This window comes from Anabrus simplex, chromosome 1, assembly GCF_040414725.1.
Source record: "Anabrus simplex isolate iqAnaSimp1 chromosome 1, ASM4041472v1, whole genome shotgun sequence".
Lineage (NCBI taxonomy): Eukaryota > Metazoa > Arthropoda > Insecta > Orthoptera > Tettigoniidae > Anabrus > Anabrus simplex.
The window spans coordinates 853036033-853060014 of NC_090265.1; the positions used below are offsets into that span (position 1 = coordinate 853036033).

At 39.4% G+C, this 23982-nt stretch overlaps 1 protein-coding gene across 2 annotated transcripts in view; it reads right to left on the bottom strand.

The window, feature by feature from the left end:
• Window positions 1-23982, bottom strand: part of Srr (Serine racemase) — a 197047-nt gene that overhangs the window by 39323 nt on the left and 133742 nt on the right. Inside the window, exons 7-9 of one of the 2 annotated variants that reach the window (XM_067136427.2) lie at window positions 20645-20781; window positions 6922-7147; window positions 2863-3168 (exon numbers count right to left, since the gene is read on the bottom strand). In XM_067136427.2, the coding sequence (XP_066992528.2) occupies window positions 3007-3168; window positions 6922-7147; window positions 20645-20781 (525 nt within the window). In that variant the 3' untranslated portion in view covers window positions 2863-3006. Of the gene's footprint in view, window positions 1-2862; window positions 3169-6921; window positions 7148-20644; window positions 20782-23982 lie in introns of those variants that run through there. The other variant, XM_067136428.2, reaches the window with a different exon arrangement.

A 23982-nucleotide genomic window follows, 5' to 3' on the forward strand; every position in this document is an offset into this window, starting at 1 on the left:
CATATTAGAAGGGAGAAACATAGATCTTTTATCTTGATCAGCAAAAATCATTTAACAATTATAAAAGAATAAAAATTAATGTTCATCAAGTTAGTTGAGTTATAGGGAGTTGAGTTAGTGGGATTCTACTGTATCAATTTTACTTACAGAATTTATTTTTCACTTTAATCTACACCTAATACTTAAACATAATATTTTAAGAAATATAACTTTAACACCTACTTGCAATTAACTGTCTTATGAAACTGCCAAGAATTGGACATGCGCAGTCATTGACCTTGCTTTTCTCACTGCCTGCTATATCCTACTACACTTCCCTACTGAGATCATCAGTGGCGTTTTTTCAGGGTGTGTAAGTTGGGTGTCACTGCCCAAATAAAATTGAAAGAAAAGTAAGAAATGACTTTTATTTACTTTATTTAAATATAATGTTAGCCTACATATATTGCAGTTACTCTCAGTACAAATCAATCAGATCAATCATTATTGATCTGCATTTAGGGCAGTCGCCCAGGTGGCAGATTCTCTATCTGTTGTTTACCTAGCCTTTTCTTAAATGATTGCAAAGAAATTGGAAATTGATTGAACATCTCCCTTGATAAGTTATTCCAATCCCTAACTCCCCTTCCTATAAACAAATATTTGCCCCAATTTGTCCTCTTGAATTCCAACTGTCTCTTCATATTGTGATCTTTCTTACTTTTAAAGACACCACTCAAACTTATTCATCTACTAATGTCATTCCATGCCATCTCTCCTCTGACAGCTTGGAACATACCACTTACATTTAATCAATAACAGTAAATTTCCACCTTTTTGATACTTATATTTGCTTTAAGCAAATCAATTAATCATTTACAGCACAAAAATGTTTTTGTTCCTAGCAATTTTTTCACTATGATGTATGATTTTCTAGTTGTCCACAAATAAAAAGTTTTTGAAAAATAATTTTCCTTTGTCATTGTTCTATTTTTTACAAACATCTTCAGCTATATTACAATGCTTAGGTGAAATTACAAAGTATATTTATCTTCTTAAGAACATCTTAACGAGTGCCTTGTTTTGCTTAAAATCTATGTGAATTTAAAAAAATCTAAAATATTTTAAATCAATGTGGATGGTTGAATGGGGCAGTGAAATGGGAAGGAAAATGGATTTACTTATTTTAGCCTATTTTAAAACTATATCAATTCATGTGAACAGATGTTAAAAAATGTTTTTGTTCCCAGCAATTTTTTCACTATGATGTATGATTTTCTAGTTGTCTACAAATAAAAATTTTTTGAAAAATAATTTTTCTTTGTCACTGTTCTATTTTTTACAAGGATGTTCTCTTCATTTGCTTTTTCCAAGGTGAATGTTGTTTGTTTAAATTTTATAAAAGTGTCTCTTGAATCCAGTTAATGCAGGATCCCTGAAGCTGATTGCTGTCATACTATTATTAAAAGAGCTTCCTCAAAATATGAAATTAAATTAAATGGGGGATTGCTTTTAATAGCATGTGTTAAATCTGCAAAAGGAAACGTAGTGTTTAAAAGAGTGGTTTCATACCTTCCTACCCATTTCACTGCCCCATTCAACCATCCACATTGATTTTAATTATTTTAGTTTTTTAAATTCACATAGATTTTAAGCAAAACAAGGTACTCATTAAGATGTTCTTAAGAATATAAATATATTGTACTTTGTAATTTCACCTAAGCATTGTAATATAGCTGAAGATGTTCCAAATGGAATGAAACATGTACTGTAAATGCTTAATTGATTTGCTTAAAGCAAATATAAGTACCTATCAAGAAGGTGGAAATTTACTGTTATTGATTCAACGTATATAAGATTTGATACGGGAAATGAAGCTAATTTCTTGCAAACATACCACGCCATCTCTCCACTGACAGCTCGGAACATACCACTTAGTTGAGCAGCTCGACTCGTTTCTCCCAAGTCTTCCCAGCCCAAACTTTGCAACATTTTTGTAACACTACTCCTTTGTCGGAAATCATTCAGAACAATTCGGCTGCTTTTCTTCGGATTTTTTTTCCAGTTCTCGAATCAAGTAATCTTGGTGAGTGTCCCACACACTGGAACCATACTCTAATGGGGGTCTTACTAGAGACTTATATGCCCTCTCCTTTACATCCTTACTACAACCCCTAAATACCCTAATAACCATGTGCAGAGATCTGTACCCTTTATTACAATCCCATTTATGTGATTACCCCAATAAATATCTTTTCTTGTATTAACACCTAGGTACTTACAGTGATCCCCAAAAGGAACTTTCACCCCATCAATACAGTAATTAGAACATTATCGAGGTCATTTTGCACCGTCTTGTAACTTATTTATTACTCTATCCAGAATAACATCATCCACAAAAAGCCTTATCTCTGATTCCACTTCTTTACTCATATCATTTATATATGTAGAAAACATAAAGGTCCAATAATACTGCCTTGAGGAATTCCCCTCTTAATTATTACAGGGTCAGATAGAGCTTCACCTTCTCTAATTGTCTGAGCTCTATTTTCTAGAAATATAGCCACCCATTCAGTCACTCTTTTGTCCTTACTTTTTCCACAATTGGCTATTCCACTATTTAGACAGCAATATTCTTTTATTTCCTTGTTTAAATTGGTCATTTTCATCCTGTACGCCTTCCAAAAGACTGTGTTTATACTTTTCAGTAACTTATCAAGACACTGCAGATTCAGTGTTACCAAAAACCATTATAAGAAATGAAGGAAAGAGAAAATTAAGGGTTTGCTACATCTTGGAATCAGTATGATAGGAAAGAGCAACAAGGTATTGGTCACACAATTGAAGTGGTGGACAATAACAATGCCGGAGGTAACATTAAAAATCATGGTTTATTTAACAAATCAGTCTGTGAAGAGGACTTCAGACTTTCTAATGTTACATGTATGTGCGCACATTTCACTGAAGTAGCAATACTGATTGAAGCAGAAGGAGAAAAGGGGAAGGAGAAGAAGAAGAAGTAGTAGTCTATGTCCAGAACGTGCAGTCATAGCCAGGCATATCATTGGGGTCACCCAGTACAGCTGGAATGGGGATATCTCCGAACACTAAGCTGTCGTAATGCTCACTGAGAGTCTCTTTGAGCAAATTAGCATGACCCCAGTCACTTGTTTCACACATCACCGTCACCTGAAAAAGTATCTGTGTGAGAACAGGAACTACTAGCCATCCACCAGCAATTTTAAAGAAAATATCCCAGTAACTATAGCAAAATATTCAGAGGTCAACTCCATGACTGAAGAAATTATAAAAAATTTAAATATCCCAAGATGTTAAGTGCTTTCTGGAGTAGGGTCCTAGGGAGTGTCCAAAGAAAAGTGGCCAGAATTCATGCAAATTTACCCATACGAGGCCTGTTCAAAAGATAACCAAACATTGAGAATACCGTGCAAATGCGAAATCTTAACGGTTTTCACTACATGGTGCTGTATAGTGGTATCCTTCCTAAACTGGCAGTTTGTCATACATTTCTAAAACAATTACTTATCACTTGGCAGCTGTTGGCCTGAGAGTGTGTAAAGTATATGTGGTGATTGTCGAAATATCTGAATATTACAAGCAGCATATCAATATTTGCTTCTACTTCAAACTGGGGGAAACGTTCATGAAGATGAAAATGCAATCGTTGCCGCAGTATGGGAAAACTTCACCAGGACTGTAGAAAGCACAGCAGGCTAGGTCAAATGTGAAAGTGTTGTTGATAGTCTTTTTGGACATGTTAAAAATCATGTCTGTATTTTCTGGACTTGTATACTGTATGATGGTCCTGGACCATGGTCTCCAAACCCAGAAAGTACAGACATGATCTATAATGCCAGCCATGAAAGCTTCAACTGCTATATCAATGGTGTTGTTCACCATGAAGTCCCACCTGAGGGTCAAATGGTGAACTGTTGGTATAATCCAATTTGAGAGAAAACATCATGATAAAAAGACCAGACTTGTGGAGTTTCCACTATGGCAATGCTCCAGCTCACGCATCACTATTGATTAATGAAATTTTGTTGAGCATGAAGACAACTCTGCTTTCCCCTCAAACCTACTCACCTGACCTAGCTCAAGAAGATTATTTTTTCTATTCCCCATATTGAAAATCACTCTAAGAAGATAACAGTTTCAGTCGGTTGAAAAGATGAAACTGAAATCATAGGTGGAACTTTGTACAATCTCCCAAATTGCCAGCCATAAGTAGAATTGGCATTGGGAGAATTGTATTAATAGAGAAGGGGAGACAAAGCTAACTAGACCACAAGTAAGCCCTGTAAAGAATTGTTTTCGAAGTTTGGCTACTTTTTTAACAGATCTCGTATGTTAGGTTTGTGCCATATTGATTCATGCATTTGACATCCACGATATGTATGCTGCAAACACAATACAGGACGAGCATGACCAAGACTATGTATGATGCTGAGTATAAATTTGCACTGAACATGCACCAGCCTTAGACTGTTATTAATAACAGATAATATCACAATGCATTATAACAGGATAGATATTCTATTTCAGTCTTACTGTATGAACACTGCTGTGCAAAACTTAAGGACTAATATTATTATAAAACAACGCATTACATCACTGATAACTGTTACAATGGACCTAAAGGTTGTATGGGGCCTTGCCAGAGGAAGGACCACCAGCACATAAACTTGACCTTATGGTGTTCATGATCTGAGGGAATACATAGTTGTTCATTTCATCATGCACTGAAAACAGCTAAATGGCCCAACATGTGGATGACTTTACTCAAGGTAGAATGATTGGGAAGCTCAAGGAAAGGCAGAGTGGAAAAAGAGTTGATCAGGAGCTTTGGAGCTCCACATTGAATGAGGACCACTATATACTCCTAGTGGCCAAGAAGAACAGATGTCAGGCAGCAAGCAACATTGCTCAACAAGTGAAAAGGCGTAGAGTTCTCAGACTGTAGTGATTTTCTGTTACCAGAAAACTATGAAGAGGTGGACTGTTTGTCCAAGGACCATTACAATGTGACCAATAAATGTGCCATTTACAGTGGCACAAAGAACATAAGGACTTCACAGCAGAACAATGGCATAAAGTTCACCTTACTGATGACAGCAGATGTAGAGCTTTAACAGTAATTGTGGACACCAACTGAACTGGCCAGAGGTTAGAATGCGGTATAGCCCTGCAAATATTACTGAAAAGGGTAGTCCAGGTGTTCTAGTCAAGGGAGACATTACGTTGGACAGATATACAGAGCTTCAGATATTGGAATATGGTATGGTAACTGGTGAATGCTACCACAGTGAAATAATTTTCCTTCATATTTAGAGGTGTTGTTGACTGTGTTCATGGATAAAATTACTAATTCATACCATAGTGCAACTGTTGATGATCTATTGGAAAGCGACGATATTCAATGGATGGATTAGCCTGTGCAATCTCTTGGTTTAAATCCCATAAAGCATGTGTGGGACTTCATAGGAAAACAACTAGTAACACATGAATACCAATTGGAAAATATATAACAGCTAAAGATGCCAGTTAAAGAGGTTTGGACTAGTACCATGAGAACTCCTGAACAACCTTTTCTAAAGTATGGAGACATAATGCAATGCATGCATAGTTATTAGAGGTTAGTATCTCCAACTGATGACCATTACTTTTCTTTAAATTAGTGGCATAGATACAGCTGTATTATGTTAGTAACCATTTTTGAATAAAATATAATTCTAAAATTTTCTATTTATTATATTTTATTCATTATCCTTTTCAATTCTAAAATTTACAAAGTACATCTGGTATGATTTCCTTACAGATACATGCTTCTTATCAGATACTACAGGAGAAAACCTGTTTTGTCCTTAAGTTTTGCACTCCAACATATTAAACAATCACATAAAATACAGAGAGTTTCATAATTTTTGTAATGTACATGTAAACAAGAATGCAAAAAAAAAAAGTTTTTTGTGGAAAGGAAAGCATTCCAAAGTTTAAAAAAATGTATATTCTAGGGGCTACATTAACAATAAAATTGAGAACACAAACACACCAGTTTATAGATGCTATATGTATTTATTCCAAAACACTATTTTTTCAAATCAAATGTTAAAATTTGAATATGCAAAAAAATTATCTTTCCAGGAAAACTGTTAAAAATAATAATAAGAATAATAGCAACAAATGTTGATCTCTCATGTAGCCCCTATAATATGGCTTGAATTCAGCAGGAGATAGGATAGCATCATTGTGCATGTATAAAAGCATAATTTTTTATTTTCTTTTGAGGGGATGGAATGAATTCTAACAACCTTTGTTTTGAACGTCATCGAAATTCTTAATGGTAATAAATAATATGGCAGACAAGGACAAATAAAGGCAAGGAAAGTAAGTGAAGAAACTTCAGAAAAAAAAAAGAAATACTGGTGATAAAATCTAGGAGCACAGGATAAACATAGAAAGTGACAAGGATCTCACTGACTTTCTTCTACCAATGATTATCCAGTTACACAATTCATTTTCTAAATGAAGGATAAGGAATTCGTTGTTCAAGGTGGCTGTGGTATTTCTTTAATTAATCTTATTTATTTCATGTTCCATTCACTTAGGAATGAAAGATAATTCCACATTCTTTCCTGTCTCATCATTATTCCCTTTCCTGTGAACCCACCCCAGGGGCTTTTCTCTGCAGATATTACAAAATACCATTAGATTAAAAAAGATGACCTACAAATTACTGATAATTTTGCTCTAGATTTTTATTCTTTGTATCCCTTTTCCAATTCTTCTACCTTCAAACAAAGAGTTTACTATCTCTATTGCATTCCACTCAATCTCTCTTCCAGAAAATGTTTTGCCTCAAAATAAGCCTATTATTAATAAGTGGAGAAATAAATAATGTTTTGAATGCAATTCTCTTACCTCTACACTAAAGATGTCAGACTTGATCCAGGCTCGCTCATGCATAATATCCTTAATGGAAACTCCAAGTGATGCCAGCAGACGACACAGTTCAGCAATTCCTCCAGGACGATCGCTTACGGTGACCGTAAACTTCAGTAATCTACCATCAGCTGCTAGACCCCTCTCCAGACAACGGCCCAGAATTGTGGTGTCAATATTACCACCACAAACACAGAGGACAATCCTGAAAGACATAATATTAATTACAAAAACTGACGGGAAATAATAATTATAGTGGTCATATGAGGGTATGGAACTGGCTGAGAGGCACTACAAAACTATGATATTTTCTAACAAAATAGTGTCTGAATATGATAAGTATCTATCCCATTGATTGTATGAATTCCTACATATTCCTTATTAATCTTTAAGTACTATGTATTCATAGATGCATAAACATCCTATGTTCTCTTTTCAGACAAGTTAGCCTCATTCTGTTTGTTTTTTTGTTTTCATTCCCCTCCCTGAGGGGGAAGGGCGGGCCCCCTAGAGCGTAACGCGCTCGCTTGGGCCGGGAAAGGTGGAGAGAACAGTGAGATGTGTGGAATGAAGAAGGCGGGAAAGGCTGTGATGAGTTGTTAGAGGAGAAAGGGTGTAAATGTTGGCGGATGTGTGTGAAGAGTGAAGGTTTAATTGGGAGTGCTAGGATGGAGTTGAAGGGTTAGAAGGTGGAGGGTTGCTGTGATATTACATAATGAGTTGGTGAGGAGTCGGAGGAGTTCAAACTGCGGAGGAGGCTGATAGAAGAAATTAGTTGGGAGTAGGGGTGGACGGACGTATTGATTAGGTTGAAATGGAGGAGGAGCTGGCCGGGTGTGACATCGTGTATTGGTAGGATGGCGAGGAAAAGGTTGGGGTGGAGAGCGAGAGGGTTCTACCTTAAGGAGATGGCGATAGATGTAGGCACCATTGCTGATGAGTCGCTGTACATCTTCGTTGGTGGGCAGATGAGTCGGACCATATAGGTGGGACCAGAGGCGTTCATGATTCAGAAGGCTCGGTGAGCTGGAACACCTGCCTGTAGTTCGTGTAGTATGTCCTGGTCGAAGAGGTTAAGATCGACTCCGCGGATTACGCAGCTATACATGGCTTGAGAAGATGGTGGTGTCAATGGTGGTTGTGCGGAGCCAGCTGAAGTGGTGACAGGAGTGGCAGGTCTGTCGTCTGTGGCGAGAGAAGATGGCGGTGGCAGTGATGATATCTGCGGTGGTGCGGTTGCTCCGATGGCTGAAACTGCGTTGAGTGGCTGAAGACTAGGTTGAGTAGGGGTTTGAAGGTTAGGGAGAGTGGAAGTATTTGCTGGTGACGGGCAGTGAAAGTAACTGGGCGGGTCATGGTATGGAGGCAAGGGACATGCAGTCGTAAGGAGAGGCGAAGGATGGGCATACGTTAGAGTTGTGATGGGAGGGTAGGTGAAGTGGAAGATGGAAGTCGTCGTCGTCGTCGTAGTGGTGGTGGTGGTGGTCATAATGGATAGAGAGGTAGGTAAGTTGGGGAGGCTGACTTCCAAGTTTTGGTGTCAGCCATTTTGCTTTTTTGTAGCCGGCTGGGAGCTGAAGTATAGATATGGAGCCGCCCAGCCGGGCAAAAAATATAGGAGAATTGTCTGCGAAGTGCTGAGGTATCCGCGTCCTGTTCTGAAGCGGTGTGTGTCCTCGAGAAGCGATGTGTTGCGATCTGCCCCTCATTCTGCATTAAGGCCCTAAGTCAATTTAACACATTCTCTCTCCTCCCATTGGTTTCATAAAATATATTAGATTACATTTTATATGCATACACATGTACTCTCACCTCCGCCTGTGGGTGGGGGCAGTGGAATAACACCCACGGTACCCCTGCCTGTCATAAGAGGTGACTAAAAGGGTCTCCAGGGGCTCTGAACTTGGGAGCGTGGGTTGGCGACCATGGGGTCCTTAGCTGAGTCCTGGCATTGCTTATACTTACTAGTGCCAGGCTCCTCATTTTCATCTATCCTATCCGACCTCCCTTGGTCAACTCTTGTTCTTTTCCGACCCCGACGGTATTAGAGCACTCAAGGCCTAGCGAGTCTTTCATGTTTATTCCCTTCATGGCTCTTGACTTTCTTTGGCCGATACCTTCATTTTTCAAAGTGTCGGATCCCTTCCATTTTTTTCTCTCTCTGATTAGTGTTATATAGAGGATGGTTGCCTGGTTGTACTTCCTATTAAAACAATAATCACCACCACCACCACTGTACCCTCACCATAGAGATTGTAAATATAAAATAAAGAGACATCAAGTAAGACTTATTTCAAATGACAGCACCTCACACACCTGGAATGTGGAACTAAAAAAAGTACATGCACGGCTGACTGAATCCCTTGTTGCGCTCCTTGTACCGACCTTGACAATTACTTGTGAAGCCCAGCATAAATCTGTAATTGATAAGTTTCTCCATAATGCCGCTGGAGCACTGGCCACCTATGGCACTGACAGGAAACTGTGTACCATAAATTATTTTATTTCCAGTTTCATTTGTATTGTTTTCCTGTCATATGTGTTGGTAATAATGGATTCATAATGAAATTTTTGTTCGTTTGTTTCTTGGTTTCTTTGTTTGTTTTTGAGAGTTGAATATTATGCACTAATTTTTTTCTTATTGTGTAGTGATTTGTTTCTTTAATTCTGTTCATAAATCTTGGAATATGTGATAATGTAGTGCGCTTTTTTTGTACTTCAAACAGAAATTTCCTACAAACAAGAAAAAAATATAATGAGTGGCTCATAGCAATTTATTGCCGTAACTTCGTCCTAAACAAGAATTCTCCTGTATGCACTAATTTTTTTATATTATGCAATATATTGATTTGTTTTTCTTTAACTGTTTTTTGCAAATATTCAAACATGTCGTATTGCTGTGTGCCTTTTTGTAATTCAAAGAGGAAGAGGAAAAAAGGGACACTATCATTTCACGAATTCCCTGTAGACCAGGACAAAACTAAGAAGTGGCTCAAAGCAATTTCTCGCGATAACTTTGTCCCTCGCACTAATTCTGGTTCTTCTGTTGTCTGTAGCCTTCATTTCAAAGAACATGAATATTCATTAGTAGGCAAAAGTAGGAGAGTGCTAGACAGGTTCATCAGTGCCTAGTTATAAGGTGACTAGTACCAAGAGTCCCTGAAGAAAAATTAATAAAGCAATACTACCAGAGAGATAAGTAGGTGTGGTATTTACATGTGCTCTGAATTTCTTCTTTTCTGTGTTCATTGGATTCTGAAATAATTGCATGGTAAAATTTGTAATCTTTTAGGAAATCACTTCAAAGTTTCTGCATTTTTCAGAAATTGTTTAATGCAGTAATTGCCTTCCACTACAATTAATTTATAAAAACATAATCTGTTGAGTCCCACTTGTACAAACACAAACTTATTTTTATTGATTCACCAGTTTACAAGTATTCATTCACTTGAAATTGCACTGAAACTAAAGATTGTTTTCACTGGTGACCATGAAAATTAACTATGTACATTATTTACAAAATGATGCTTATTAGTGGGAATGACTGTTGTCAGTTCCTGAATGTGCCTTAAATCGCAATAATATTCTCATTGCCAGAGCACAAATATTAAGGGAAGCCCTATCTTAAAGCACATGAAATCAAGAGTAAGGAATTAAGTCCTTCTGTACAATGTATAATGGGACATAGAATATGTCACGAGTATGCTGAAAGCAAAGACGAAGACTTCAGTGAGTGGGAGAAAGGGAATGGCTCTTTCCAAGGTTACGCTTGTGCGTGCAGAGGTAAAACCTCACAACCTATGTCAGTCCACCTGTCCAGACCACATTTTCAAATAGGGGATAGCCTACCCTACGTGGCTGGAATACGGTGTAGACAGGTCGGCATTCGGCAATGTGTCACAGCTCATCCTCCATGCCAATTTATACTGATGTCATTATCCAGCGCTGCACTCTTCTGTATTGAATGTAGATGTAGGCAGTGGTGCAGTTCGATAAGGGCACCACACTGATATTGTTGAGATTTACTTACAAATTAATTTTCAAATATTGGTTTCACTGTAGAACAACTATTACAAAGTGAAGATATGCCTGAAGCAGAAATCACATTACAAGCACAAGGACAATTGAAACACGTAAGTTTATATTATAGCTCCCTACTACAACCCTTAAATTAGTACTTTCAACTTAGTTTTCTGTTTCTATTTTCAGGTATTTATATTCCTAAACTTTCTTTTATTGAATAATAATCATAATGCTACTGGAGCACTGGCCACCTATGGCACTGACAGGAAACAGTGTACTGCAAATTATTGTATTTCCAGTTTCATTTGTATTGTTTTGCTGTTGTATGTGTTGGTAGGTAATGGGTTTGTAATGAGATGTTTGTTTGTTTGTTTGTTTGTTTGTTTGTTATTGACAGTTGATATCGTCACATGACAGCAACACAACACATTTTTATCCAAGATACCCTGAACTTCAACATTTAAACACAGTCAAGTAGGAACTATTACTGTTATGACAGTAAGGCCAATGTATTAAGCTAAGTGTTACCTGTGTAATGAACAGTTTACCAAGTATTTACTCATAATACTTTCCTCTCAGTGAACTTTTATGTAAAATTCTAGTGCAAAGTATGAATGAAATGTAATCTGAAACTACCGGTATATATTGAAATTAAAATTTAGTCATGTTTAAGTGAAAATATTTCTATTAACAATACACTGAATATTTGAATAGAAAAAAAAAAAGAAGTAATTTTTTGACCAAACCCCCTTCCTGACAGCAGCACTTGAAGACGCTTAATCTCATCAGAAGACAATATCCTTGTGGTAAATTCTACTATGTATCTAAATGCTATGGATAATAAAATTGACTACGTACTGTTATTCCTTACAAGTAAATGAACATCATCTGGAAAAAGAGTTAGCTGGAAAATTTATAATGTCCAATAGCGAACCATTTATATTGGTATTATAAATTTACTCATTCGGAACAAATATTTCAGGTTCCCTATGGGAATCAACATCCATACCATCTGATGGTCAGGCAGGCATCAGTTTTTGGTAATGAGGCAAATTCTCTCATAGTGCATTGGCACTGCCAGTGGCTCCAAGTAGCCTACGCAGTGGCCTCCACGGGGGATCCTTCATTGACACTGCACTCCTGGTGGTGTATACACGAATCACAGAGTACGTGTCAAGTCTGACGAGCCCGCACACCGTAATCCAGCACAACATCTTATCGACGCTTAAAAAAGTGCATTGAACAGGTGGACTGAGTGGTTTCGTGGGGTTTCACCCCCTGGACTTGCATATTCCTCTTCTAGAGCAGTACAGCTATTCATTCTTCTGATCCAGGCTAAAAGCCTTCTCAGCCACTTACTCTTCTTTCTCCTGGAATCAAGTCATCAGGAAGACCAGCGTTCGTTCCTCTAGGATAAGATGTATCCGTTCCAGCAGTACACACCTGTCACCACTGCTACAGTCACTACAACCACCTCTACAATCATCACCGCCACTCAGCAAAGCCAATCAGCTGCTGAAGCCGCAGCAGTAGCCCATCACACAGCACTGATGTCAACATTTATGAATCGTCCGAATTACCCTTGTCACCTGTTTGTACAACCTGCTCCACAGTACGACCACAACATTCAGTACAAGCGTACAGCCCCTCGTGCCGCACGTGGAAATGAGCCTCCTCCTCGCTGCGTTGCAATGGAAAATCCACCTCCCAGCATCTCTGCTCCCTCTCAATCAGACCTCGAAATGGTCAAAAAATCAGTCTCTCCCAACATTATTCCCAATGACAATGAAAAAAAAATGAAATGGCGTATGGCTTTTAGTGCCGGGATATCCCAGGACGGGTTCGGCTCGCCAGGTGCAGGTCTTTCTATTTGACACCCGTAGGTGACCTGCGCGTCGTGATGAGGATGAAATGATGATGAAGACAACACATACACCCAGCCCCCGTGCCATTGGAATTAACCAATTAAGGTTAAAATCCCCGACCCGGCCGGGAATCGAACCCGGGACCCTCTGAACCGAAGGCCAGTACGCTGACCGTTCAGCCAACGAGTCGGACCCCAATGACAATTCCCTCCCTCTCCTGCCAACCAAATGTCCTATCATTTCAACTCGTACGCTCCAACCCCGTCCCCAAGGGATCCATTCATTACTACTCTCCAATCCCGCACCAGAATGCCGCTTAGCCCAGAAAATCCTTTCTACTCTCCTTCACTTCAGTATACAGAAAGACGACATTGCTGACATTCGCCCAATGGGACACGGAATCATCATCAAAGTGAACAGCGAAGAAGCTGCAACTAAGATATGCAACACCATCAGCCCCGCACAATTTGGCTCATCTGTACCATTTCAGCAAGTCCCCCAGCCTGTCACTACTTCACCATTACCTCGCAAATACCGCTTCAGCTGCGTGATCAAGAGAGTTGACCCAGCCATCACGGAAGATGCCATAGTCAAAGAACTTCAAGATGACAGCATTTTTGTATGGAAAGCCATCTGAATTAAAAACACCACCGGACCAACCTACATGATTCACCTCCTTTTACAATCCACCAATGATCTAGACAGACTGCTGGAACATGGTGTCTACATTTTTCGTCAACATCATTGGGTAGAACCCTCATGCACTCCTCCTCCTCTAGCTATAAGATGCGGGCAATGCTTACAGTATAATGATCACTGGACAGCTCAATGCCGCACCGATAGACCCATCTGTGGTCACTGTAATCAGACCTACCATACACCTACTTGCCCCAACAAACGAGAACTTCTGCAATGCCTCACCTGTGGACTTGCTCACACAACTTATTCAAGACAGTGCAAAGCTCGCCCAGCTCCACCTGCAAACCGTACCATCGAACGATGTCCTTCATTTCAACACATCCACCGAACGTGACCATCTTCTCGCCACTGGTGCACAAATCTGCCAACGCTTCCATCGCATGGAAGACACTCCCAGCAATATTTTCGAGCAACTCCCGGACTATTCCCCTGATCCACCTCCTTACATACCCCCGCCACAACCCTTGTACTTTCCTTACACCACTACTATCACCCTCACAACCTCCCCAGTTCACACCTCCCTCACAACTTCACTCACGACTACGGTAACAACCCATCCTATCCCTATCATGACCACTACTATCAACACGCCTCCCACCCCTACCTCATCAAGTCAACAACCAGCGCCTGCAACTGACCCTACCACCGACATAATGCCGCCACCATCGACCAATTGCACCTACGTCATCCGAGGAGTGGACCTGCTCTTATCCAACGACGCCATACTTCAAGATCTCTGCCAGACAGGAACACCAGTTTACAGAGCAACTCGGATTTTCAACGCTACAGGACCTATCCACCTCGTTCCCCTTCATCTACCAACTCCGGACATCGCCCAACATTTCATCAACAACGGAATCCATCTTCAAAGCTGCCATCATTACACTGAACCATCTTGCTCTCCTCACCAACCTGCTAACCGATCTCATACACACCATCGCCATCCCCGGCCGGTTCCTCCTTCCCTTCCAGTGAGTCCACAAATCCGCTTTTACCATCCTCCACCTGGTTTTTCTCCTCCAATACAACCCCCAACCAACCCCCTCCACACTTTACTCACTTCTCTGCATAACTTCTCCTGTATCTTTCACATCTTAGCCCTTTCCCTTACCTCTAGCACTAAACCCACCTTCGTCCCACAGCCGTTATATATACTTCTAAATCTGTGTAATATCTTTTGTACTACTTTGTAACCATCTATGCTAATAAACTCACTCAACGAACTTCAGTACTTAGGCATAGGCGCAATTCCTCTCCCATCTCCTATATATTCACATTCTTTACCAACCTCCTTCTTCCGTCACATCTCCCCAACCCGTCCGCATCTCTTGGCCAGAGAGAGGGCGTTACCCTCTAGGTGGCACGCCCCACCCCTTCAGGGTGGGGAATGAAATTTAAAACAAACAAACCAACCTTCATGGTGACAGTACACGAACGCCATAACACACCGTCTGTCTCTACAGTGGGATTATTTTGTGATCACCATTATTTTTCTCAGCCGGGTGGCCTCCACCTCTATCTGCTACTCAGCTGACCTCAATTGGCATATCAGTTGATGCCTTGTTGGCTGTCGACTTCCCCATAACCATAGCCTTTTGCATAATTCCCGGCGTGGATCCTGCCATCCCTGAAGATGACATCTTTGACGACCTTTGCGCTGCTGACTTTCCGGTCCACAATGTCTATCGTCTGACGGATGGCCTCGCCTCTACACCCTCTTCAAAGATTTTTGTACATCTCAGCGACGAGGCCACCTTTCAACGTCTTTACACTTCAGGCGCAACGATTCACTGTCACACCTACGCAGTGGTGCCAACTCCTCCATACCAGCTTTCTGCCGACCCAACCCTTGTCCCAATTGTCCATGAGCTTCCATCCCGAACGACACCTCTGCCCTCAACACTCACCATCCCAACAACTACTACCATTACCGCCACCACACCGTCCAGCCTTCTCCCTTCTTCACTTCCTGTCAACACTGTTACCACTTGTCATTCTTCCCGTTCTGTCATCCTTCCTCCCAATATCTATCCCCCCTTCCATTCAGCAAGTACCTGCCTCGTCTGTCACAGTTTCGCCATCGCCATCTCCGCCAGCTACCATCGCTCAGCAGTCGTCAGCAACCCAGCCGCCTTCACCGTCTCCTTCTACAGTGTACAGCTGTGTGCTCCGTGGAATCCCTCCAGACTTCTCTGAATGGGACGTCCTCAAAGAACTCCGTGTAGCGGGCGTTCCTGTCCGAGTTGCCATTCGGATCTGAAACGCCTCCGGATCAACTTTCATGGTACGGCTCCAGCTGACTACCTCTGAAGCAGTTCAACAGCCAGTGCCCGTGTCCACGGCCATTCCTATCGCGTGGAACCCTCTCGTTCCCCGCCTTCACCTAGTCGCCAACCCTCAGATCGCCCATCGCATCGCCCCCGGCCAGCTCCTCCTCCCATTTTTCCACCTCTACCAGTGTACCCACAGCCTCCTCCAACTGGCTTCATACCTCCTCCCCTTCCAACTTTTGACCTCCTTCGTCTTCTTATCACTTCTCTTAACCATATAACCGCTTCCCTTCACCTCCTTACCTTCCACCTCTACCCCGGCACTCCCTTCTAAACGGCACTTCCTCCCTTACATTTCACTTCTTCCCTCACAACTTCTCTTCCTTTTACCACTTCCTCGCCCAACAACTCCTACTTCGACCCTTTGTGTAAACCCCTATTCACTCCATCTATGTATTACATCTCTGTATCTTCTCTATATTTCCAATAAAGGTTATTATCTGCAAATTAAGAAAAACCCTACCATCTTCTCTATTTTTCACATCCTCCTACCCACCTCCCTCATCCATCAAACCACCCATTCCGCCCGCATCTCTTGGCCAGAGAGAGGGCGTTACCCTCTAGGTGGCCCACCCTACCCCTTCAGGGTGGGGAATGAAAACATTTATAGATTAGATTAGCCTCCACGGTATGCACTAGCTATGCGTCTTGTTAGGTGTGCCATTTACCAACTGATGAGCCCAACTTAGCACACTGGGGCGAAACGCTGGCAACCAGGAATGAGTCAGCTGGAAAATTTATGTCCAATAACAGACCATTTATATTGGTACTACTCCACCTCTCCGCAGTTTCATTTCACAACATTATTTTGGCAAATATCAACAAAGGTAGCCTTTATGATTAATCATTTAAACTGTATTAAACTATGTAACATTCTCCATACATGGAAATTAAGATAAATCGGCAATCAAAGTCAATACGTTTTCCACACAGGAGTATGAATTTCCACCGCACAACCTTAGGCCGCCAGCACCCTGTATCAAGCTATGAAACTACTCCAATTATAGTGCGAAGACCCGATTGTCAAGGCCAGTAAGGAGCTAGCTAGAGCAACACATCAAGTTGGCCTTGGTACACTCATAGTGATGTTCTGTTTCGTCAATAGCATAACTGCATGGTAGCATTTATGACAAACTGTGCTGTCAATAGCATTATGAAGGTTAAAACAAAAGCAGCACAACCACCTTTCATCAGAAAATTGACTGAAGTCATTTCCCAATTCAGGTAAATGAATAAGAGAAATGTTCCTCCTGACCTATTCGCCAATAAAAATGTCCACATTATCATAACTGTCTTCCTAAAACATACCGTAAATCAGGCATGTGCAGGCTTGGCTCACTAGAACAACCCATGAGCAGCCACCACCAGTACACTAAGGATGACCTTGGACTGGCAATAACAACCAGTATGTTCATGGAAGGTTTCCTCTTCAAACATTGTTTTTCATTCTGCTACCATAAATAATAATAGTTATCTGAAATAATAATACTATGTTTAATCGTATACAAGAAAATGTATTACTTGCTTTTTAATTTTATATAAGGGGCAACCGTACACACAGATTAGAAGTAGTTAAAACAAGATAATATACTCAAAATGAACAAAAAACTTGGCAAAAGAGAAATTATATACCGTCGCACCTGCAAAAACTGTTATGTGAAATATTTCAGCTTAGAACTTTGGCCAGGAAGATTCTGTCATCTTATGTTAAATATTGTGTGAATAATTTCAAAGAATACTCGTTCTTAATGATATACTTGCTGCGGGTCAGTATTTCTCCAAAAACAATATCACATAGCAGTTTTTGCAGGTGCAATGACAATGATATACATGAATTACATTTTGTAATGTGTTTTTTTTTTTCCTCAGTGAAAGTTCCTCTTAGGGGTGCAATAGCTATTATGACACCATCTTCAATAATATGAAAGAAACTATATTTCTATTTTCAGTCAATAGAGGAACATTATTTTAATGATTACATTTTATTTTGAATAAGTTTTTCAGTGTTTGATGGTATATTTTGATCTGAATATATTCCTAGAACATGTTTAAGGTTCAGGTCTGATAGTCTACTTATGTTGCTGGACTTAGATATTTTCATCCTGAGAAGAAATGTTCACATAAGCATTGATGCAAGTGTGTAATGGACTAGTATAACATGGAAACAATTCTCTAAACCCATGGGTAAATAGTGAAAATATCGAGCTTAATTGTTAGGTGTTGTTATTATTATTATTATTATTATTATTATTATTATTATTATTATTATTATTATTATTATTATTATGACTTGTGAGGTTTGGCTATATATGCTGATATTTCGATTTATGAAGTTGTTTACGTCTATTATTATTATCATTATTATTTTTATTTTTTTTGCTAGGGGCTTTACGTCGCACCGACACAGATAGGTCTTATGGCGACGATGGGATAGGAAAGGCCTAAGAGTTGGAAGGAAGCAGCCGTGGCCTTAATTAAGGTACAGCCCCAGCATTTGCCTGGTGTGAAAATGGGAAACCACGGAAAACCATTTTAAGGGCTGCCGATAGTGGGATTCGAACCTACTATCTCCCGGATGCAAGCTCACAGCCGCGCGCCTCTACATGCACGGCCAACTCCCCCGGTATCATTATTATTATTATTATTATTATTATTATTATTTACATAGTTATATATGACAGGTTGTCAGTACGGACTTTATTTGGTATAAATCGTGGTTGTATCATTTATTATTTGTGTGCTGTATGATCTGTCTTGTGTAACAGAACATGTGAGGTTAAGTCATGATACTTCTGCTGTATGTTTATTAATACAACTTTATTTAGTGTAAGAACACGTAATTAATAGTATATAATTTATTATTACCTGTAAATATGATGTATAAATCCAATGTAATGTTGTGCAACACAGGGTAGGAGTCTAGAACAACGCACCTTGTCCTGATGTCACTCAAGTTTTACAGAATGTTCCATTCATTTGTATATAGGTTATTGGAGACTCAAGAAGATACGAGAAAGCATGTTGTGTCATACTTTACTGGAAGCCTGACCAGGCAAGGTATATACAAGGACAGTCTTGGGTTGTTGAGTCGAGTTGTTACTGAGAGTTGTTAGTAACACCCTAACATGTGAACTCATGTTGTGGTTTTGCCGTTGAAGTAGTTATGTTGTATTGTTACCACATGTGATATTGTCAAGTGTTGTGTAGTCGGTTGACATGCTAATGTGGCAGTCGATTGAGTTCAAGATGGTGAATCATTTGATGTGCAACTATTAACCTGTATATAATTTTTAAATAAAACAGTGTACGGTACACAGTTGACAGCATCCTGTGTCTGCGTCTTTGGAATACGATAGCATGTCGATCCAGCCCTTGCGCTTGCATAAATAAGTATAAGGTTTCTCATTCATTTTGAAACAACAAGAAGTCGAGAGCCTCTGCTTCGAACCTTTGGCAGTAAACTCCATTATGTTAACTGAAAAAAACTGCTAATGCAACCTACAATCAAACATTCTACTAGAGCACAGTGATCTGTGCAGTCAGCCAATGCAATGTGCTCACTGCCAGTTTCCCAGCAAATGCACATCGCAGCTGGACATGGTGGTTGTGGATGGAATCTAAATTCTGACCTCCCTAAACTTGTGTGTGTCACACTTCTTCCTTCTGACTACTCTTAGTCTTCTCTTGCTCTATCATAAGCCTGAGGTTACCAATAGATAAGTTTTCATTCACTTTCCATGATATTTTCCTTTCTATTACAGGGATTCATTTTCACTAGCAGAACATAAGTATATGATATTGAGACCTTCAAACCAAATTATCAATTGATCTGCTATGATGTCCTCAAGAACTACAGGTAAGATTCCTGATTTCTACCTATCTACAAATCAACAGGCTCAGATTTAAATTCCTTCTTCAGTCAAACAATTCTTTCCATAACAATATATTAACCAAGAATGATGACAACTTCACTTCTCTTTGACAGTAAATCAATTGCATGATTTGAGTGCTTTCAACCTTTGTTGATCGGCTGTCCTCACCAGCTAATAAAATCATTATTCTGCCCATTAAAACAACAGTCACTACTACACCATCAAACTTCATTTATTTTAATCTGTACTATAAAGTATTTTATTTCTTCAGGGAAATTCAGTGAGACTTATTTACCAACTGATGAGCCCAACTTAGCACACTGTGGCGGAATGCTGCCAACCAAGAGAGTTAGCTGGAAAATTGATAATGTACAATAATGGACCAACTATATTGGTATTTTTCCCAGTTCTCAAATCAAGTGATCCTGGCAAGGGTCCCATACACTGAAACTATACTCTAGTTGGGGCCTTAATTAAGGTATACCCCCAGCATTTGGAAAATGGGAAACAACAGAAAACCATCTTCAGGGCTGCCGACATTGGGATCTGAACCCACCATTTTCTGAATGCAAGCTCACAGCTACCCGACCCTAACCATATGGCCAACTAGCTGGCCTCGGCTTGTGTACTGTGACTTTTTTACTACGTGACTGTCTCAAGGATGAACAGTGTATTCAGAGCAGTTATGATCAGCCGTTTCATTCAGGTCAGCTTGTAAGATACGTCTGGCCACTGATCACTGTGCAAGGTGGCCGCTTTAAGGAGAGGATATTAACACAGGGTTTATGGAAAAGTAAATCGGTTCCAGAGAAAAACGGCTTTTTTTTGAGGTGACAGCTAAATGAAGATGACTGTTAGGCAAGTTTCACTGTATTTTCAAATACGTGAAATATACCAAGTAAACAGGACTTACTTTTTTCCTTTCATTTCTTCTAACTGTCCAGCCAGAATGGCAGCTAATCCAACAGCTCCTGCTCCTTCCACTACAGACTTCTCCATCTCTGCCATTCGAAGGATTGCAAGGGCTATCCACTCTTCTTTTACTACTATCTGAAATGGGATCCCCAAAAATCATGTCAAATACATTTTTGAAGAAACAGACAGCTTTTAATAATGAAAATATGAAACTGGAGTGAGAAACAAAGAAAAACTGAAAGAATTATGTGAAAGAATTTATTCAGACATACGAATGGATAAAGAATCCTGCTTGAAAGGAGAAATATGTACTGGTACCAGAACTTATGGTGTGATAGCCAAGTGGTGTCAGTTACATTCCCAGCCAATTAGGAAGACCAGATATCGCCTTTTATCTGGGCATGTCCTCCTTTTTAGACCATTGTCTGGCTTATTTTGGGGTAATCTGTTTTACTACTTTGTTTTAACTAGTATTCTTCATTATGCAGTGGCATCATCAATATCGCATCAATATATAGAAATGTGATTATGAATATAGAGTACATGCGATTGTTCTATGCATGCCTTGTATTGTGATCAATATCTGGAGCAGTTTCCAACCACAGGTTGGGTCTGCTTGGAACAGAAGCCTGTCCATCATTTTCTATCTATCCACCACTTCTCTTCTCTCACTGTCATCCAGTTTCTTACTCTTGCCTTGATGCTCTTCTTTACACCTTTTAGTCATCTGTCCCTCGGTCTTCCTCTAGGTCTCCTTCCGTGCAACTCCATTTCTAACATCTTTCTTGGTATCCTCTCTTCTCCAATTCTCTTACATGTCCCTACCACAGCAGCATTGATTTTTCTATCTTTTCCTGTAGGGGTACCTCATTTACCATTTCCCATACTCTCATTTCTTAGTCTATCCATTCTTGTTAAACCTACTGGACACCTTTGAAATTTCATTTCTGCTGCTTGTATTCTACTTTTATCCCTCTCCTTCATTACCCAAGTTTCTGATCCATATGTCAAAATTGGCATAAAATAAGTCTTGTAGCTAATTCCTTTAAATCTCCTGTGGTACAACCCTGTTCCATATCAGTCCTCCCACACTCTTAAAGAATCCATTTGCACACCTTCCACTTTCATTGATTTCTTTCCTATTTCTTCCATGTACTTCAGTTACACTTCCCAGGTATTTAAAGCTTTCAGCTCTTTTTCACTGCTCCCTTCCTAATGTCATTCCATTATATGCTCAGTTCTTGTTTCTTGTCATTACCAGCACTTCACTCTTTTGTGCTGAGAACTTTATTCCATAAGACAACACAATTTCCTCTCATACATTTAGCTGTTCTTGCACTTCACTCTTCTTGTGATAATAGACACTATTTATCACTCTATGTACTGCATGCTTCTCTCTCAGTAATACCCCATCAGAACACTCCTGTGTTAATGTGTGACAACTTGACAAGTGACAGGAGATACCGGTAACCAGGATTTTGAAGGAAGCCTGTTTTAAATGGATTGCAGTGAAAAGTTATATTGATTATTGTGATGTTGAAAAATGTATTCTGTATTTGCAAGCTAAGTCTAAATCCTTTCAAACTGATGATGTGAAATCTTTTGATCAGTTTTGCAATTTCAAACAACTCCTGAATGAGTGCATTAATGACCCTGAATTTAACAAGTTATCTTATAGTCATAAGTGGGCAAAGTATTTCAATTCACGTAAATCAGTTGACTGTAGTTCAGAATTATTAAAACTTGCAGAATATATATTTTCTGTACCAGGGCACAATGAAAACTGACTGATAATAAGAACCATTTCCAAGTAGAATTTGTGAAAAGCCTCTTAATGGTTCACTATAATCTACAGGGATTTGCATGTGTATCTTTTTATATGTTAGACAAGCCAAAACTCCTGAAGGCACTGACCACAATTTGTGATCTAAAGGTGATCTAAAGGTAGACCTTGGACAGCCCAGACCTGTGTGGTCAGTGTTCAATCTTGTTTGAGAGATGAACATTCTGTTAATATGAATTTGAATTCTTAAAGATCTCAGAGATGTTTGAAGTCTGTCTTTCTACTGTGTGCAACACTATTACCTCGACATCATTTTAATAATCAATAAATCTGACCATTTTTTATCTTAGATTGGTCCATATTGACTAAGCTTATGAAAAATACCATGGTTAGTTATTGGGTCTGCCCTGTCAATATTTATTATAAAATTCATAACTTTACGTAATTATTACTCCTACATGTTTTGAGAGCTGGTCCACTTTCTTCATCAGCGAATTGACATCTCAAAACCAAATTCTGCGTATTCTTTTAATACTAACATATGGTAAAAACATAAATAGTAAAAATCGAAAGATATTATTATAAAAAACACACACAGTAAAAAGTTACCTTACTATTGCTTATCTAAGTAGTATTAATAGTTGTTGTTTATGTCTTATTGTTGAGGAATCTTTTAAAAAAGTTTTTGTAAAAAACTGTCATTGATCTCTTGGATTAACTCAAATAAAACAATATCTTGGACTTACTTGTTAAAAATCCATCTAAGACGTTCTTATCATCTACTGAATTTCTTTCTACCTTGTAAGATCTATTTGGGATAAGTTGCCCTTTGAATGTAACTTAGTTGTATAGACTCATCCTATGATGGTGCTTGGCCATATATAAACATAGTGGACCAACACGTGCTGGTAGTGTGTGTCTGGCTGGAGAGCAAGTTGGTTTTTATTGCTCCGGTACATTACAAATAGAACAACATCTACTCATTCCAAGGGCATGACGGCACTGTCTGGAATTTTGTTTTAAGATGTCAAGTTCTCTGATGAAGAGAGTGGGCCAACTCTCAAAACACAGACGAGTAATAATTATGTAAACTTACAAATTTTATAATCAACATTGACAGGGCGGACCCAACAACTAACCATGGTGATTTTCATATTTTTCATAATCACCCCATTTCATGATTATGAGACATGGATGCAACAGAATTACTTTGGAGGTTAATGCAGGCTGTTTACAAAAGAGGTCTTGCTATATGCTACCAGACAATGGTGCAGGCAAAATGACTGAACTTGGCAGGTAGTTTGTAACAGTATTGTGATGAAAATATTACTCCGTTTCCTTGGTGGTGTATATGCTCAGTGTAAAGTAATTGAAGTAAAATGGTGGGGGCCAGGTTGACAAAGGATAAAATAATGGTATCAATTTTGACTGAATTTACTGATAGTGACTACGAAAATCACGAAAGAGGAAACAAAGGACTACAAGGTTTGCAGCAGTAGAAACGTTACCAGGGAGCGGCGGCAAGAAACTGTCCACTTCTGCAAAACCTGTGA